The sequence below is a fragment of the Notolepis coatsorum genome (genome assembly GCF_963971535.1).
Source record: "Notolepis coatsorum genome assembly, chromosome: 18".
Taxonomy (NCBI): Eukaryota; Metazoa; Chordata; class Actinopteri; order Aulopiformes; family Paralepididae; genus Notolepis; species Notolepis coatsorum.
This window is the reverse complement of record NC_140182.1, coordinates 84,235,203-84,256,056: the sequence shown is the minus strand read 5'-3', so window position 1 is coordinate 84,256,056 and position 20,854 is coordinate 84,235,203. Positions and strand designations below refer to the sequence as shown.

General features: G+C 43.1%; 2 protein-coding genes across 2 annotated transcripts in view; one reads left to right on the top strand and one right to left on the bottom strand.

The window, feature by feature from the left end:
- immp2l (inner mitochondrial membrane peptidase subunit 2) overlaps positions 1 to 20,854 on the top strand; it is a 503,188-nt gene that overhangs the window by 373,134 nt on the left and 109,200 nt on the right. The gene's annotated exons all lie outside the window — the stretch shown is intronic.
- Positions 13,234 to 20,854, bottom strand: part of lrrn3a (leucine rich repeat neuronal 3a) — a 14,579-nt gene continuing 6,958 nt past the window's right edge. The window contains exon 2 of the mRNA XM_084335404.1: positions 13,234 to 16,138. Coding sequence (XP_084191530.1) covers positions 13,681 to 15,780 — 2,100 coding nt within the window. The 5' untranslated portion in view covers positions 15,781 to 16,138 and the 3' untranslated portion in view covers positions 13,234 to 13,680. The remainder of the gene's footprint in view (positions 16,139 to 20,854) is intronic.

Here is a 20,854-nt window from a genome sequence, read left to right as displayed (position 1 = left end):
GTTGAAGGAGAGAGATAAAAGATGGGTCTTAAGCAGGGATTTAAAAGCTATCAATAGAAGTTAGTTAGTTAGTTCTGACAAGAGGCTTTCCACAAGTGCTGATAGAGTAATAACAGCACAGGGACCTTTAAAGGTTCTATAGATACGATTTGTATGTAGACTTATCCTTTTTGAGGAACTAAATAAATAATGCAGAATAAAAGTATTGCTTTTCCCACAAAACTAGATTTTTTATCAATTCACAAAGTAGCAAGCTTGTGTGCAGGAAAATGTTTACGTGTTGCTTGGCAGTCCAGTCCATTTGTTGAACTATTTTTGTTGGCAGAACCAAATAAACGATTGAATGAACAAATAAATCATAATCGGTTGTTTATTACTGTTAACTAATAAATGGCGCTTGTAGAACTGTGAAAGCAATATCACATCAGAGCGAGTGCTGTGTTTACTGTATATCAACACGCCTGTGATTCTCTTGGGTACGACCATATCACAGCCGCGCTGATGCTCAGTAAAGCAGCGCTCCCTCCCGTGTGATATCGCTTAATTACAATAACAGACCGATGCCAGAATAGCCAATCATACAACATATTATCATTCATTATTCACACACGCGCATATGGAGAAGCCTTTATCATTGCCCTTCATTCGATTTTTCTTGGCCACATGTGATGTGATTCTTCACGGCAGCATGGAACCATAATCGTCTTTGATAAATCTATGTAAATGAATGTCTCTCCACCACACTTAGTAACGAGGCCTTTAGATATGCTTGGCCTGTCCTTTTTTATTTACACAAAGGCAAATGGCAGCGTCACTGGCTTCAGACATTCCTCCCTCCTCCCTGTGGTCGGGGAGTTGAGCGGCGTCCTCGGGCACTCGGCGTGTCAGCCCAGTCAAAGCTGTGAATCTCTCCCCCACAGTTACAGTATGTGTCATCTTTGGTGAAAACAACCAAGCATAATACAGTAGGTGGGATTTTGGAAAGTTCCAAGTCCCAACAGAACAAGGATACGAGGAGAGTGGAGGGAAAAAAACAACAACAAGCAAGTCGACCAATTGCCACAAGATTTGTCCACTAAATCAATCAAATTAATTACTTAATTGACAAATCTGTAACATTGTACCACATTTGTATCCTTCCAGAGAGGGAAGCAGTCGTGTAGACGCATCTTTAGATTTAGTGCTTATTCATATTGTATTTTTTAATATTACGATGATGCCAAGGATTCTTTTCCTGTAATGACTAATAATAACACATTCAGCATAAAATAATAACTACTGGTAAAAGACAAGGATCCTAAGTGTCGCACTGTAGATGCAAATAATTTATAACAACATTAAATAATTAACATTAAATGAGCCATCAGTATATTGTCGTATATTCATTGTATATTCATCTTATGAAGCTTCTTACTTTTATGAGGTGTTTCCAAAAAGGATCTTAACTGAAGACACACTCCTACCAGGCTACAGTAAGTGCATCTTAAGATAGAAAAGAAAGCCACTCCACTGTGTCTCATTGCGTGCAAAGCCTATATGTTCATCTTTTAACCACCACAATGCTCTCTCTGATTCTCTGAACACATTAACATTACACATACTGTATTCTAGGGTATAACATGAGATAATAATAATAATAATAATAATAATAATAATAATAATAATAATAATAATAATAATAATAATAATAATAATAATAATAATAATAGATCAAATTTATATAGCGCCTTTCATAGAACCCAAGGTCGCTTCACAATCAGGACAAAAAATAGGGAAAGGAAAATAGGGGGGGGGGGAGAGGGGATGAGGGAAGGTAAGGGATAATGGACCTACAGGCAATATAAGCTACTTTCATAATGTAGTTTGTGTGATGATTCATAACTGCTTCTATTCTGTTATTTGTTTATATTTCTATTTATGATGTGACCTTCAATTTCAAACCCTTTCAACACCTTCTTCATATGAAGTCCGCAATGAGTCCAGCAGGTTAGACGGAAGTGTGTTTTTTCCTTCTTAACACATTCAGTGCCAACGACGAGATTAGTCGGAAGGCCAGAGAAAAAATGAGAACTAATTTTTTAATCGTTATTTCTTTTATTAGCAATATCCATTCATTTTTCATCCATCCAGCCTGACGTTATGATTGGGAATGGGTCTGAGCTCGAAAAGGGCAAATACCGCCGCCTATCGTCTCCCGGATGGTATTGCACATCATTGGATTGGATTGGGTGGATCAGAAAAAAAGTCCGGTCCGGGGTTTTCCCTTATCTGGCAAGCAGTATCTGTTACCACATTCACTGGGGAGGCTGGGAGCAGCTTTCGATTATGTGTTTTGGACTATAACGTTGAGTCAATAAACGCGATCAATATTTGGAATGGCGATCAGGAATTGGATTAATCTTTTTGCAGAACATCTGATGTGAGGTAAGGACTCTATTTGACCAGTTTTGGGTTAATCAGATGTTTTTTTCACAGCGATCACAACGTGTGTGTGTGTGTGTGTGTGTGTGTGTGTGTGTGTGTGTGTGTGTGTGTGTGTGTGTGTGCGTAACGTTAGCGCTAAGCACGGCATGGATAATCGATCTTTCAGCCCGCTTCTCTAGCGTGCATAAGTACACATATACTATCGATAATCTAGCGTTTATTTGAAAACGATTCATAAATCAGCCGAAAAATTACAACGTGTTTTGTGTATTCCACTAAAGGGCTATTATCGCGGAATTTCTCTGGAATTACTAGAACTCTCCAAAACTATACTCGTATTCAAAACGGTATAAAACGGAAATGTACCAATGAAAAAACTATCTGTTTCGTACATGTTGACTGCAAGCAAGTCACTGATAAGCGAGAGGTGTTTTAGACCCATAGCCATAATTTAAGATATAGTTTAAGCCTTCGCAAATTTCCCCGACCTCCCATTGACTTCCTTATTGGCACGGTAGCCCTATTATGGTCAAAGGGGCGTGGCTCTGAATTAGGGGTGGACGGTATAAACGGTATATGGTATAAACGGTATGAATTTGCTCTACGGTATGGATTTTGACTATACCGTGTAACCGGTAGTGCAGCTCTAAAATAGCAATGACGTCATGTAACCACAGCGCGACTATTTCACTCGCATTTGCCCCTAAAAATAGATAGAATTAGTCATAGATAATAGATATGTGCGAACTGGAAAAAGTTATTTAGGAGGCTTCGCGCAGTGGGCGTGCCAGCCCCTACCGCACGCATGTAAACACGGGTCTAGTAGTCTAGTGGGACGGGACACGGGAGGACGGCGGCGTCTCCCTGAGCTAACGTTAGCTTAGCTACCGTTACAAAATGACCCAGTCAACTATTCACTTTTAGTTTAATACATGATGAGGCATTGTCTAACCGAACGGTATCTAGTCGGCCAGCTACCGATAGCTCCTGACATCAACAAACGCTCCACAAAGTCTAGTAGAGACGTGTGTGCTACCTGTTAGCTCACGTTAACGCAAGTTAGTTCACCGTTCAAAACGAAATGTCCCATTGAACTAAATAATTCACTGAGGCGTTGTATTAACGTTATATATCCGGCTAGCAGTAGCTACAGATAGCTCCTGATATCAATGTCTTATAACACTGATTCGATGCGTATTCGAGCTGAGGGCTTGCTGAGCACAGTTAAGTAACGTTATACCAATACAATAGGGTCCAGGTGCAGCGCCGGAGAATCCTGGCCGTAGCTCTGCTCGAGGCTACTCGAGTATAGGTCCAGGTGCAGCTCCGGAGAATCCTGGCCGTAGCTGGAGGCTACTAGAGTACACACAGACAGTGGAGCTTGTTGCGTGGTGGCGATGTCTCGCAGATAATACAAGTACAAGTCTAATTATATAATATATATATTTTATAAAAAAAAATTATATAAAATTTAATTTAATTTTTTTTTATCAAAAACGATGATACCGTGATATATACCGTTACCGTCTATGCTTCAAATTATACCGTGATATAAATTTTAGACCATACCGTCCACCCCTACTCTGAATGTGTTAAAAAGGAGGTAGGGACCGCACTCGGAATATCGTTGTTTTTATTTTCAATTTGTTAAAGGGCACAAAACGTTTTCAGCCATCCGGCCTTCATCAGTGTGCAAATGACAAATGTGACAAACACAACTTAAGTAGGCTGTACTTGACACCAGGTGGGAACAATCGGCAATCAGTTAACAGGCTAGGTTGACGTCATGATTGGTAGCAGGGCTAGATTGACAAGTAGATATCACAATATCACAATATCACATACTGTAAATGTGTATGATGGTAATATATGAAAACAACAAATTGATACATATTACAATATTTACAGACCTGTATGGAATAAAAAAAGACAGTACATTGGGGTGCATCAGGTTGTTAAACCGTTCATTAAACAGTGTACTAGTTTTTCTCTCTCATACAGTAGATAACTTTGGATAGTACCTAAATAAATGGATCTCATATAGTAGATACCTTAGGATAGCATCTACAGGAATGGAGCCAAACTGGACTCTTCATTCATCCCAGATGGAATACATCGATTTGAGCCGATGTCAATACAATATACAATATATAATTTACAACTCTGTATGGAACAAAAAACACAGTACATTGGGGGTATCAGGTTGTAAGACCGTTCATTAATCAGTGTACTAGTTTTTTTGTTTATACAGTAGATAACTTATGATAGCTAAAGGAATGGAGTCAAATTGAACTCTTCATTCATCCCAACTGGATACATAGATTTGAGCCGATGAATCCATACACATTCCCGTTGCAAAAGCAGTTGTTCATGGTTGCCACCTCTTCTATTAAGAAAAACCATCTCTAGACCTATGCACTTGAGGTCATTAATTTTATCATCCATTTTCTGAATGTGTTAAGACACACGTAACAGCTGTGCTCTTGCTCTTAAGTGCTATTTTCGAGAGACGCCTGTAAAAAATAAAGACCCTTTGTGAGATTGTGCTTAGAAAATGCTATTCACTTCTAAGATCGATCATTATTGGGAAATCAGGCCCAGGTCTTCTTCCTTTGTTCAGTTATTGTAAGAAAGGCTGTGATTGGCTGTAGACCGTACCATATGGCCACACCAAGCTGAAACTGTCATATAACTGGAATAGATAGAAAGGTAATGACAACATTTGCAAAAATGATTTTCCGTTAAGGCGTACATGCCATGGCCATTCAAGAATGTGCATTCAGAATGACCTTTCTATACATTTCTAGTCATTTTCCCGTGGCCATTTGTTGTTGTGAGATGACCCCAGCCATGTATAGTGCACTAATCTGCGAGTAGGATTGTGGAATCGTGTTCAGTGGACTTTACCGTCATTGAAATGGACCTTGTTGAGTGAAACTCTGCTCACCAACCCAGCTTTTGTGTGTGCATTCTGCTCCGCCACTCCGCTTCCAAAATGGATGCTCTAAATTCACTCCATTGTGAAAGCCCAGACTGGGATTGACAGTGAATGGTTTTGGCCACTTTTGGGCATGGATGTGCTCATATACAAGCTACTATATGAATTAGCCTATATGTGCAAATCCAGAAGAGGAGTATTTCCCTCATGCTAAATGCAGTCTAGGTAATATAATTTCCACTGGTAATGAGTGTATAGCCCCTGTCAGGGCTCGACGCGAATCTTTCCCCCAAGGAGTACATAATGTCCTAAATGAAAAGATTTAGCAGCACACAAAGGCATTTAGGAGCACAGTGAAACATCTTGATGATGATTTAGAATATTCCAAATATAGACAATGACATTTTTATGATCATAACTACTATCCAGTTTGTTTTTGTAGTGCAACGTTTGGCTACTTACAAACCATTGAATGTACAGAGAGAGACAGGGAGAGATTTTGTGTTTGCACAAAAAAAATCAACTCAATTGAAAACAGAAGTGAACTCTGGAGGACTGCTCCGCTGTGAGCTACCACAGGGTGAGTTGAACTGTTTTGGAGCTGTAGTTAGCAGCTAGTTTAGGTTTTCACTGTGTCTTGGGCATACAGGGATGGGTGGTGATCTTGAGAAACATGTTAGATGCATTGGACCCGTTGGTGTCACTTTTCATCGGCATGTTGGACATCTGTCTTCACCAATCTCCTGGAAAAAAATTTTATATCCAAAATGCTCCCACACTACTGATTAATGGTGCTTTTTTGGCGGATATAAGGCTGGGATGTTTGTTCCTTCAGCTGTTTTCACAGCACGTCTCCTCTCTGAAAACAAGTGTTGTTGGTGGGAGCGGCGCTCGCACATAAACACTGTGCAGAGAACCAGCGTGACTCACTAGAGGAGTTTTCACAGAGCAATGAAAGCAGGGCTGAATAGCTAGATATTGTAGCTTCTAAGTTTCTTATGGGTTGGAAACCGTGACATTTTGAACAATGGGTAAAAGATTATGGATTATGGATAGATCTTTACTCTCTCACACATACATTATTTTTCCAGTCTATTTTTTGTAACAAATGCAAGTGAAACACTTTAAGTTATACCATTATGCAAGTGCCATTTTGTGCAAAACCATGGATGATTTCTCCTGAAACATAATAGGCTATGTAGGCTAGCAACACAATCTTGATTGTGATCTTAATAGTGAAAAAACTGTGGAAAGATGCAGAAGCGCATGCATCTGTGTCTGTGTGTGACACACACTGCCACAAACTCACTGCCACTTTACTTTACTGCCATTATTTATTTTAGTTTACATTATATTAGTTTACTGCCATATCTATCATCTCACTGGCACTTTACTGCCATTATTATTGTATTCTACTGCCATTATTTTATTTGTTTTAATTTTTTTATAATTTTTTAAACAAACATATAAACAAACATGACAACACACGATAAGATATACAAGCATTAATTACAGTGCATATTAGGGATGCTCGATATTGGCTTTTTTACCGATACCGATATTCCGATATTGTCCAACTCTTAATTTCCGATACCGATATCAACCGATATCAACCGATACCGATATATGCAGGGTTTCCCCCCCCCAAAAAACGGAATCATTTCAGGTAACTAATAATTTCACTGGATATATATATAACAAATATTGTTATTGTTTTTCTTTTTTTTTAAACCGATACCGATATTTTCCGATATCACATCCCTAGTGCATATCCAATGAAATTACCATTTAGTCAAATGTCTTATACAGGATATACCCCTAATACCTGTTATCTAAAAACCTACACACATATGCTCTAGCTCGTACCCCCCCCCCCCCCCCCCCTCCCGGACCCCTCATTGGATAATCCAACCATTATAACTTGTTCCTAACCAGACACTACCATTGTCTACTGCCATTATTTATCAGTTATGCTTACTATGTACCACTGCTGCTGCTGAAAAAAGTTATTTTACCTCCTATATTTATTTCAATCATTAATCATCACATACATTTTTTAGCCACTGTTTATACTGTACTGTATATATAGTCCTGTATAGTGTATGTACATCGTGTCCCATATGTTACTTATGTTTATAGTGTCCTATTTGTTACCTTATGTTTATATTAGATATTCTTTTTATATACACCGTGGGAAGGGGGAAACCCAATTAAATTTCTCTGTATGTCTAGCACATTATGAGAAGCGACAATAAAGCTGACTTTGACTTTGAAAACATGCATTTCCGGGCGGCTGGGTGGCGCAGCAGACATTGCGCTCGTCACCAACGCAAGAGACACCGGTCTCGAATCCGCCTGTCAGCGTTGCCTCTGGCTTGGGCCGGCCGTCATACTGACTCAATTGTGGGGCGGCGTGGCTCAGGGGTAGAGCGGGGCGTCCAATGATCGAAGGGTTGGTGGTTCGAATCCCGCTCAAGCCCATGTCCATCCCATTGCCGTTGTGTCCTTGGGCAAGACACTTAACCTACTTGCCTCGTATGAATGTGTATGCATGTGAATGAATGTTGGTGGTGGTCGGAGGGGCCGTAGGCGTTGATTATTCGCCACGCTTCCGTGAGTCTGCCTCAGGGCAGCTCTGGCTGCAATTGTAGTTTACCACCACCGGTATGACTGTGTATGAACGAATAATGTGAAGCGCTCTGAGTCAGAGCAACAGTCAGTCAAAGAAGAGCGCTATATAAATCCAATCCATTATTATTATTATTATTAATTGGCAGAGTCAGTGGGAGGGAAAGTCGATGGGTGGTAATCTGGTCGTTGTAAACAGCGACTCCTACAGGTCGGTCAGGGCGCCTGCACAGCAAAGACAGGAAATGGCGGGGGCAGTGTGAGCCTCCCACACGTTACACCTCGCCGATGAGAGTCCGCGCTGGCAGGTGAAAAGAAGTGACTGGCTGCCTCCACATGTATCAGAGGGGACATGTGATGGGCTTCTATCCTCCCTACGACCGGTCAGTGGGGGGCACATGTGAGCAACGATCAGGACAGTGGAGGGAGAATTGGTGAGAGGAAAATTGGGATGGGAGAAAATCACAGAAAAAGGAGAAGAAAAAGTAGGTAAAAAAAAAGAGAACATGCATTTCCCATGGAGCAGTGAGTGAAGCCCAGTCACTGGTCACAGATGTGAAGTTGAGGTTAGGGTTAAGTTAAGGGTTAGGTTTATGAACAACTTTTTAAGGTGAAAAGTCAACCAAATAGACCCCTCTATAGCACATTTGTAGAAGCCATAATGCTGATGGTACCTTGGTCATCATGGTTGCCTTGTAGCCATGAGCCCTGTCTCTGTCCCTCTCTACGAAAAAGTTAAAGTAAACAGCAGGCAACAGATGTGCACAATGGTGATTTTGAACATTAAGTTACAAGTAATATGTCTGTAACTTCTCTAATTAAATGTTTGCCCATAATAGCCTAATAACAGGCCTAAATTGGCTTTGGTAATGCTGCATCATGGAGCGAATTCGAACGGCTTTGAGTGGTTTGAGCAACAGATATTAGAATGCACTCCTTGCTCTGGTAAAATGAATGGCGCTCCACTCTGCTCACATGCTCTGATGGGCCCTGGGCATGATTCTGTTTAGAACTTCCAACGAAACCTCCAGTAAGTATCGCCATGACTCTTCCAGCGTGTCGTACAAGCCATAATGCTGATGGTATTTTTAGATGAGGCAATAGTGTAGCCTATATAGTGAACATAATGTGGGGCATAGAGGTAAGCTGATTTTTAACACTGATATCCAACTTTATAACACCCAGTTGGTGCAATGAAACCCAGGAGCGTTGGGGGCACATTTCGATATTAATTGGCATGCGTATTTATAAACTTCATAAACTTTAGAAATGGGCTACTTCACACATAAACGAAATACTGCCATATTAAAATAAAAACCCATGCATAGATTTATCCACAGCAGTTACGACTTCACTCAGTAATGTGCCACGCCAGTGAGTGAGTGAGTGAGTGAGTGAGTGAGTGAGTGAGTGAGTGAGTGAGTGAGTGAGTGAGTGAGTGAGTGAGTGAGGCTAAGTAGATGTTGGCCATCTGTGACTTTACATAATGAAACTAATAAAAATCTCTCTTACGAGATCACACAAAGTCACTAGTGTTGTTTTAACTTAATGGGCCAATAAGTGGGGGAATAATTACTTAAGGCCCAAGGGTTCCCAGTTAAGTTAGTTAGATAAATGTGACTCTCTCTCTTCTATTTTTACTGACCCCAAGGTCTGGCCTGAATAAATACCAGATGTTTGTAATGGGTATGGCCTAACAAGTTGCTGAGAAACACTTTTTTGTTTTGTAATGAGAGGTATCAGTCACCTTCAGCAGAGGTCATTAGATTGTGTTCATTATGAGCAGAAAATGAAATGGCACGTTGCCGGGTAAAGAGTAGTGACAATAAAAGGCATGGCTGAAATACCCTGACGCTACGTGATTAAATCCCCGTTGAGATTTCCCTCACGCGTTTCATTATATTTTGACAATGTCACAGTACAGTCTCACAATGTCACACATTACCTTTAGCGTGTTACTCTCTCTCTCTCTCTCTATTTGGTTAGTTTGTGGCCGTCTCCTTCTACAGATGCTATGTCTCTCTAGGGCTGGGCAAGATGGAAGAAATCAATATCACAATAATCACCAGGGCTTTTTCCTCTATATTGATACATAATGTGACTCACATAATGTGAAATGTCAGGTTATGTAATCCCTTTGATGTTAATCTCATTGAACTGCTTCGTAATGTGTGTGAAAAACCGCAATTTCCAAATTACATTCTCTCAAATACTTCAGGTTTTGTGAGAAATCATTTGACTTAATATGTGTGAATCACATCTCAATCAGTCCTTCAGACATAGCCCTACAACACCCCATATAACCCTTTCACTACCACACTACAGAAGGTTGACCCTTTCACTACCACACTACACGGTTAACCTTTCACTACCACACTACAGAAAGTGAACCACCTGGGTTAACCGTCTTGTTAACGGGGGTTAAACACCTGATAACAGTGGTGATCTCATACACTGACCCGTGCCACATTTCTTCTCATCCTATTCCCCTCACATATTGCATTGCATGAAGAATGAAGACTACAGAATTGGAGAGGAGAGAGTAGAGCACACATTGCCACCTTGCTCCCACCAGAATACTGACATTATCTACAATCACATTACTGGAACCTTAAAATATTTGTGTTGCAATATAGACCCCCTCCTTTAAAAAAAAATACAATAACCTTTATTTATTCAGGTTGCCTTTCTCTCTGCTTCTCTTCTCTAACCTGTATTTTCTTCAGGGAAGGTTGACTGAAGCACATTACTCTTTGACTCCAACACATTCACGCCTGGGATCTGCCCAGTACAACCACAGTCTGACACTGTTGACCACTAGGAGCTGCCCAGTACAACCACAGTCTGACACTGTTGACCACTAGGAGCTGCCCAGTACAACCACAGTCTGAGAGTGTTGACCACTAGGAGCTGCCCAGTACAACCACAGTCTGACATTGTTGACCACTAGGAGCTGCCCAGTACAACCACAGTCTGACACTGTTGACCACTAGGAGCTGCCCAGTACAACCACAGTCTGACACTGTTGACCACTAGGAGCTGCCCAGTACAACACTGCAGCAGCCATAGGCTCACTGCCTTTAACGGACCAGATTTTCTCCAGCTGGTCCCAGTCCTTCTGTAAACAACCAAAAATTGGCGGTTATGTAAGATAAGTAGAAAATGGTGTGTGTGTGTGTCTATGTGTGTGTGTGTGTGTGTATGTGCGTGCGTGCATGCGCGTACAGTATGTGTCGCAACTCATCCCTACAGTAATATCTTCTTGAAGAGCTTTAACACGCGGAGGTCCCCTTGCATAGAATTTGTCGCTTTCAATTAGGCCACCATAATTGCACATGTGCAATCAACCAAACACGGCCCTGCGAGATGATATTAAAAATAATGACTAATTATATGTGGAGTTAAGAAATCGTCTGGCTAATTCTCCCAAATCTCTCTGCGGATATCATAATTCAATTGTGGGGAGTATATCATATGGCGCTGCCTACTTATCGTGCACAGTATTAACACATAATTCGTCTTGTGAAGAGAGCGTTTATCATGTGTGTGTGTGTGTGTGTGTGTTTGAGTGATGCCCACCACTGTCTCTGTGGGCAGTGGGTGAAGGATGGATGGTGTGATTTGACATGTCACACAAACAGCCCTGGACCTGAGCCCGTATTAACTTCACCCTATGTTTACAGTAGCGTCTCTCTCTGTGATGGATGTCGCCGGGCAGAAGAAGAATCAACAGGGATTGTGAGTTTAATCCCGCCGCGCTATTGGTCTCGATGCTGTTTACGGACGTGCTGATTGGACGCTATCACTGTGTAACCAATTCCCTTTATAGTGTGTGTTTTCTTTTTCCTCGCTCCATATTGTCGCCCCCTAGATAGTGCACCAAAAAAGCCTGTGAGGGTCATCTTTGCCTTTGGGGCGTATTGGCGTTTTACTTGCCAGAGTTTTAAAGAATGTATGAGATATGCCTATTTTTATTTCATTTCACTGAGGGAATTGCATGTTGACACGTTATTTGTTCTCCTCAAATGGGGGTGAAGTGCAGTTCAGAGCAGAGGGTGAGAAACACGGTAATGAAAAGCCTCCACGGAGAACGTGTCGCTTCTTCTCCTCTTTTGCAAAATCCCTCCTTTCAAGCAAGGCGGCTCTCCTGACGCCCGTCCCGCGCACGCCGCGCTATACACCAGAGACACCGGGACTCTCTAATGAATACGGGCCTAGTTATCTCGCTCTGTACCGGCATGTATGACACATCAATAACATCTGCGCTAGAGTCCCAGACATCAAGCACAGTCTTCCCTCCCCCCTCCCTTTCTCTGTCCTGCTTGGGACTTGGAGCACTTTGTCCTCGTTTTGCAGGCCCATTTGTCCGTCCCCCCCCCCCCCATTCCTGGCCCAACGTGAAGTGCTTAACAAACGAGCCCGAGAGTTGCTGAGCTGTTCCTGAAATGGCGAGCGCGTCTCACCAGGGTCACGGAGGGAAGGGGATCGCTCCGTTCTTGCTGACCTATTCACTACCTGCGCTCTAATGGGTCATATTTTAGCTCCCATGGCGGTGACAAATGGCCACACTCTAAAAGCCCTGTCCGAGGTGCTGAAACTCAGTTGATATATGGCTGAGTCCCCCTGATAAATGCCCCCCATCAGTCTGCATGTGATGCCGATTCATCACCTCGGTGAGGTTTGTGTTAGGAATCCATATTGGATTTTTAATGAAAGGGAATATAATGCAATTCAAAGTCAATGGGTTCTCCAATGCCCTCACACGTACACACACACACACACACACACACACACACACACACACACACACACATGCAGGCACATTTTCGAACACTCGTCTCCAGTCATTGGCAAAGACCATGTTGTCCTGGTTAAGATTGCATTTTGGTAAACAATGTTAAAATGTCCGCCTTCAAGGACAGTCCCAGTAATTGTGTTTGTCCACATCACACATATTTGCTCTTGTATGGTTTAAACAGTGATAGAGGAAGATTTATGAGGCTCATATTTATGAATTATAATACTTTGCATTTCATGGACAACTGGTTGTTATTGATGTTTTTGTCATCAATGTTTGGCTTTATATGAAAAAGTATATTCTCAGTGTTACAATTTCAGAGAGAGAAGATATTGTAGTTATAACACACCACACAGTTTTAATGAAAAATTTATTTGTTCATAAAATTGTTTACATTATGGCCAATTTTATTGTACACTAGACTAACACGTTTTTTTCCTTTATAAACTCTACAAGTGTATTCCTTGTCCAGGACCGTTTAATGTTACACAGCACAGAAAATATTTATTGTGGACATCAAAGCCATCTTCACGAGGTGAACCCCCATAGTAAGAGAGACAGTATTGTCTGTGCGCTGTGCTTTATTCTGCTTGCACTGCATGAATTACCAATAGTCATGTACTTTATATCACAATTGAGATCGCTGTCTGTGAAAGTTCACTGCAATGACACAAGTTTGAAATAGAAAATAGTCTCTCTGCTTTCAGCCAGTTATGTAAATATGCATCAATCCCTTCCGATTCCACCCTGTTACAGTATGTTCCGGGAACACATCCCATTACGTTCCCGAACCAATGTCCAGTCCAATGTCAAGAAAAGAGGGCACATAAATCACATGTTCCAGTGTCCATCACTCTTTCACCCTGTCTTAATCCAGAGCACTCATTCCTTCCTACATGGAGTTGTGCGGTAAGTCTATTACAGTCGCCCTCACCTTGATCCCTGACACACAGAGTTCCATGAGAGAGGAGGGGTAATGGGCACTCGGACCCAGCAGAGACTCGGCCTGGTCTACTATCAGCTTCCTGTAAAACAGCTGGCTGTACAGAGACGTATAGATGACGGAACAGGTCACAGCAACCACAATGAAAAAGACTGCACAGGCGGCCATCACCAGTGCGTTCCAGTTCTCGTTTTTCTCTGTAGCGAGGGTCAGTTCCTTTGTGGTGACATTGACACAGTCCCTATTGTGTTCTAGCTGCACGCTTGTGACCTCCACACACGCCCGGTACTGGGTGGAAGGGTTCAGGTGGCGGACGCGGTACTCTTTCACATCAGAGGGAACCCTTGCCCCGAACACCACGGCGGGGTGGCTAGCATCTGCTATCGTGTGCCACTTTATGTTTGACACTAAACCACCTGCGCTCTCCCAAGACACCAGGACGGAATACGACTGAACAGATTTGATATATACGTGTAAGGGTTGGTTTGAGGGTTGCGGAAAGTACCCGTTCACCACTACCTGCACCGACTTGAGATCTGCCCCCACAAGATTGTGAGCCACGCAGGTGTACAGGCCAGCCTCGTGCTCAGTGGTGTCATAGATGTCAAACGTTCCCTCGGGATGCACATAGTACTTATCGGACACGCTGCCGGGCAGGACCCTGTCACCCAAAGGCGTGACCCAGTAGATCTCTGGCTCCGGCTCTCCGAACGCCCGGCAGTGCAGTGTCACCGAGCTGCCTTTGCCGACCGTGACACGATCCGGCAGGCTTGCGGGTGAGATCAGGGGAATGCAGATCTCGGTCATCTCCCGGAAGTGCACCTGGCGGACTCGCTGGCCCTGGTACTCGGGAGGCTCCGTGCAGAAGAGAGAATCGGGTTCCATGAAGCGAACGCCGGTCCTGTTCATGTTGATCCAGCGGATGACACAGTCACAGCGGATGGGGTTGCTGTGCATGCTGACCTCGCGCAGGTTGGGCAGGGCCTCGATGGTGCTGTAATGCAGGGCACTCAGAGCGTTGCTGTTCAACATCAGTGTCTCCAGCCTGGGCAGCTTGTGGAAAGCATTGGGGTGGATATAGGACAGCTTAGGGTTGTTTGTGGCTTCCATCTTTGTCAGCTCAGGTAGATTGTTCAGGGCAAATCCATCGATGGAAACCAGCTCCGGCATGCTGTTTATGCCGAGTTCCTTGAGATGGATCATGTCCATGAAGTCACCTCTCTGAATCCTTTCAATGGGGTTCTTGTTTAAATCCAGAAACTTGAGGTTCTGAGCTCTCTTCAGAGCCGCCCGGGGCACTCGGTCAAACAGGTTGTCGAAGAACGAGATGCTCTCAAGATTATCGAGACCGATCAGAGCATTGTCTGGGATTTCTGTCAGATTCATCCTGGCAAGGACGAGGCTACGGAGGTTGACCAAGGGTTTAAAATTCATGTCTGATAGCTGAAGGATCGGGTTTTCTCCTATCATCAAGATCTCCAGGTTTGGCAGGGGATGAAACCACTCTTTGTTGATGCCTGTCAATCGGTTGGAGTTGAGATGGAGCCGTATAAGCCTGCCCAACCCCTGGAAGGCCGTGGGGCAGATGAAAGAGATCAGGTTATGGTTAATGTAGAACTCCTGGAGGTTGGGTAGGGAGGGGAGGCAGCTGTCAGGCAGGGCCAGTACCCAGTTCTCCTCCATGTGTAGTGATAGTAGGCGGGGAAGAGGCCCCAGCCGAACATCGTTCATAGAGGAAATGTTATTCTGAGACAAATCAACCTCTGTGATGTTGGCCAAGTAATCCAAAGCTTCCTCCATGTTAATGATATTGTTTGTCTGTAACAAGAGCACCTGTGTGTCTGGGGGTAGTCTCTCTGGTATCTCAGAGAGACCCAAGTCATTACAGTCCACAGTGGCAGCCTCCGTATAAACAGAGCTCGGGGAGAACCAGGGTCGTATCTCACAGCGGCACAATGCAGGGCAGTAAGCGCCCCCCTCGGAGGCCAGAACAAAGGCAGTGAGAGCTAGCTCAGCTAACAAACAAGCCACGAACGCTGTCTCCTTCATCTTGGCCCCCTATTCCCTTCAGCTAGTAATTGGTCCTTATGGAGTCAGCCGTTAGCACTGTTAACTTCACAAATAAAAGCTCATTTGTTACCACAGCGAGACGATTTCTGCTGACGCCGGGTCCCCAAAGCGTTGGCCCCGTTGTCTCCCCGTACTTGGCAGCGAGGAGCAGCCTTTCAGTTTGGCGTGTGCCAGGTTGTTGCGCAAGCCGGATATGTGAAGGTCAGGGTGTCCTTCAGGGAGCAGGTCCTGTGAAGCGCGGAGACGATGGAGGAATACTCTGGCTTCAGCTGGGGACGAGTCACTCTGTCTTCCGTCATCATTATCCTCTATCACTGTCACCGGTGTCAATTTTCATCTGGGGAGAAAGGACAGAGAAAGCATGCTCAATGTTATTGAGGTACTGAGGCATATTGGCATTTAGGAATATTGAGACCTATTGAGGTCATTTGATTTTATTGCGTTTCCCCTCACCATTACATTTGTGAGTTATGATTGACTTGACCTTAAATATATTATTTGGTAGGTTTGTGACTCATAATGGCACTACTTAGTCACTCAATATCACTGAATGGCAATGAACCTGGCAGACGAACTCTGCTTTTAAAATTGTTCACAGCACTTCACATTTGGCTCACAGCAGTAAAAGAAAACTGGCATCCCAGACATAGGTAAAAAATATATATACAAAGTGTAGCTACTTTGAGAAGTTAAACATTGCACATGATTTTACCACCCATGTTGCAATTAAGGTCTGTGTAGTAGTAAATAAGTAAATTCAGAGGTTTCTAAACACATTATACGTCTGAGAAAATTATTGCTGAAAAGACTGTGAACTATGTAGCAGTGGATTGTGGAGTCAGACTGTTTTTCACCATTTTACCAGCGTCGTTTCACTGAGGTAAATTGCTTATGTAAATTGAGACAGAGAGAGAGAAAGACATGGAGAGAGAAAAGGTGGGGAGAGAGAGAGGGTGGAGGGAGAGAGAGAGAAGGTGGAGGGAGTGAGAGAGGGTGGAGGCAGAGCGAGAGGGTGGAGGGAGAGAGAGAGAAGGTGGAGGGAGTGAGAGAGGGTGGAGGCAGAGAGAGAGGGTGGAGGCAGAGCGAGAGGGTGGAGGGAGAGAGAGAAGGTGGAGGGAGTGAGAGGAGTGGTTTCAGTGGACACGCACCCAGAGTTTCAGAGCAGAGAATACGGCTTATCACCATTCTGATCCTTCAAATTGGCTGGGTGGTTAATAACACATTTTGTCTGTGGTGTGACAAACTCAGAACATAATAATAAAAAAAAAGTACTGTTGTGAACAATGCATCCACAACAACCTATCGACTCTTTCACACAAAGCCAGAGAAAGTTGCCTCAGCGGTTATTCACAACCTCAAGGCATTTCACCTTTTACCAAGAAGATCTCTGGAGCAAGCTTGCCTCTGGCCCTCCACTATGACTCTCCCAACCTGCATTATTTATGAGGAGTTGAATCAGAGCCGCTCCTACAGGTGACAGGCCTGCGCTGGGTGCGCTCGTGTCGACTGCTCATATTGATGTTTTGATGAATGCGTGACCTTGAGTGCAGAGGCCACGGCTCGTGTGTCACCAGTAGATGAAGCTGCCGGTGAGGCAACGGGAGCTGGCTGCTGATGAAGAAGCGCTATGACAGCTCATGCATATATTAGCTTGTCTATGGCAGCCAGTCAACACGCACAGGTGGGGCCAAGCTACTAGAAGAGTTTTGCTCGCTAGTGCCCCCCCCCCCCTTTCTCTCCTCCTGCTGCTTTCCTGCTTAGCCATCTGTGTGAGACCTATATATATATATATATATATATATATATATATATATATATATATATATATATATATATATATATATATATATCTCCAAGCTGCTCTGTGACAAATACTGTACAAATTACTCTAGCCATAACGGCATAGAATCCTTTAGATGTGCGGTAGTTGAAGTAATTTACCTATCTCAAACAACGCCCACTTTTCTTGATCTTGGAGAAGCAACAGTTGTGATAGGAGGATCAAGAATAGAGGGTGGGTTTGAGATAGGTCAGTTTTAGGCTGTTTTTATATCTTTTTTTTGCACTCGTGAAAATAACTTCTTGATCAACTTAGGATGGCTGGTTGTCATCTGCATTTTCTCCTGACCCCTGACATCTGTTTAATGGTCTTTGCATCTCATGAGCTGCTAGGCGGATTCAGTCCTCCAAGGCAAAAATATTAAATCCATATCAAGCTCATCATGGCATAAGTAAATGCTTTTCCATAGAGATAAAGGCAGTGGGCCTAGAGTAGAGTATTTACAGTAGGCATGCATACACACACACACACACACACACACACACACACACACACACACACACACACACACAAACACACACACACACACACACACACACACACACACACACACACACACACACACACACACACACACACACACACACACATATACTGTAACCAATATGCAAATGCTGTTGGCATGGATTGAATTTTAAACAATAGTGAATGTGTTTTCTCCTTGGTTAAGAGCCTGTTCTCCTAAGAGGTTCCCATGAGCTAATTTTATTTCTCCTGTTTACATCCGCAAAAATCATTTCTCTCTTATTACTTAAGGCTGAGCACTAACTTCACTCACATCCCATTCACACGCTATTCATTACAAACAGAGATTTGAATGGTGGCACCTTTTCTCACAACTTGGCATAAAATACGTCGATTTTGTCTTGTGATTGTGGTCATTTAAAAAAAAAATAGTGTTGTTGTATGAACTTGTTGCAGTGGGAGTCATCACCACTTGGGCACGGTTGTTGCTTTAATGCGTCAGATAATGTTGAGTAGACGTATGAAACTAATAATTTTTTTTATCCACTTTTTTCCTCCTATTTACTTGTATTTTCCTCCCATCCCAATTTAGTTGTTATGCCAATTCCCCCTCCCCTTCCTGGTCGTTGCGCGCATTTTCCCCCTACTTGCCGGTCTAGGGAGCCCTGAAGTCTATCACATGCTTCCTCCGATACATAGGAGACAGCCAGCAGCCTCTTTTCACCTGGCAGCGAGGACTCTCATTGGGTGAGTGTAACGCGTGGGAGGGCACACTACCTCACCCAGATCCCTTCCTCGCTGTGCAGGCGCCCTGACCGACCTATAGGAGTCGCTGTTTACAACAACCAGATTACCACCCACCGGCTTCCCTCCCGCTGACACTGCCAATTGTGTCAGTATGACGACCGGCCAAGCCGGAGGCACCGCTGACAGCCGGATTCGATACCAGTGTCTCTGCGGTGGTAGACAGACGCTTAGTCCGCCCTGTATGAAACTAATCTTTGATCCATAAGCTTTACATTTACATTTAGTCATTTAGGTGACGCTTTTATCCAACGTGACTTACAAATTGTGAACAACAAGTCTCCAGGAGGGGTGCATCTCTGGCAGCTAAGGGTAAAGTGGTATTGTTCATCAAATAGTATCAAGCTTGAGTGTTACACTCTGAGTGCATAGTATAGACATATTAGCATAATATGAAAAAGAGATGGAATAGAGATCATTGTGTCTCAATGGGACTGACCTGGTTAAATAAAGGCTAAATAAATAAAATAATTAAGCATTACATCACACGCAGGAGTGGTTTGTGACCAATAAACCATGCCTAGGGGTGGTTGTTAGGCCCGAGGCGCAGCCGAGGGTCGTTAGACCCCCCTAGGCATGGTTTATTGGTCACAAACCACGACTGCACGTGGTGTAAAGCTTTTATACAACTGTTAGATTCATCCAACCTTATTTCTATACAATAAACACACATTAATCGAAGATTTATTGAAAAAACCATCCGCCAGAAAAAGTAGTTCCCACAACTCCATGTGGAAGCAGCTTGAAGTGCATCCAACCAAACTAACACATCCAACTGTATTATTGGAATGATTGAGAGAAGTTGCCTCATGTGGAAGCAGCTTGAAGTGCATCCAACCAACTAACACATCCAACTGTGTATTATTGGAATGATTGATTGAAAATTTTATTACCAGATGCAGAATATAAAGTAGGTAAAACAAATTAAAACGTTTTCTTTGCCCTATAGGAAAAAAACGTTTTCTTCGCCCTATTTTTTTATTTATTTCTTTTAGCCTAAACTTAACCAGTTGGAAACCAGGGGTACAGTAATAAAATTAGCAATCAACCAATCAATCAATTCAATAGACCATGCTCACTTAAAACAGCGCTGCTTCTCTCTCAGTCTGACTCCTCCGCTGTTGCAGACAGGAGTGTGTGTGTGTGTGTGTGTGTGTGTGTGTGTGTGTGTGTGTGTGTGTGTGTGTGCGTGTGTGTGTGTGTGTGTGTCACAGTGTGTGTGTGTGTGTGTCACAGTGTGTGTGTGTGTGTGTTTGTGGGTACTCCAGCGTCGGACAGTGAGAGTGAACGCTGCAGTGCAGTCAGTGGGGAGGAAGTAGAAATTTAAATCTATCAATTAATCAATCAAACAATCCGCGATTTTTCTTTTGTTCTAGATTGAGTCAAGACCCATCAATTACATCATCCAACATTGTTTAAAATACTAACACGTTCCCCTTGACAGAATCGCTTTATATTTAGTCGTTAGGACGCTATCAACATATCCATTTGTTAAAGATTATTGTCCGCCATCTTGTTTTTTCCGACGGAGTGATCCGGCGGAGTGATGTGATTCGGTGGTGGGCGGGTCCTGGGACCAGGAGCGTGGATTATGAAGGATACATACGTGTAAATGGACTGTTTCAGCCAATCAGAATAGAGAAATTTGCATGCCGTTGTATAAGTAAGGGTACATATTAGTAAGAAGTGTTTTGTTTTTTTATTCATTTCTTCTTTGTTTCATATATTGTTTTGAAGAGGTGTCTTTTTAGTTAATAGCGGAATATTGGGCGGGTTTCAGCTGTCCTGACTGTGGTGGGGAGTTTGTTCAACCATTGTGGAGCGAGGACTGAGAATAGCCTGCTTCGTTTAGAAGCTCGGATAGGATTGGGTCTGAGGTGGCCAGAAGATGCCTTTGAATCACAAATGTTGAATTATACAGGGATATCATGAATGTAATGTGTA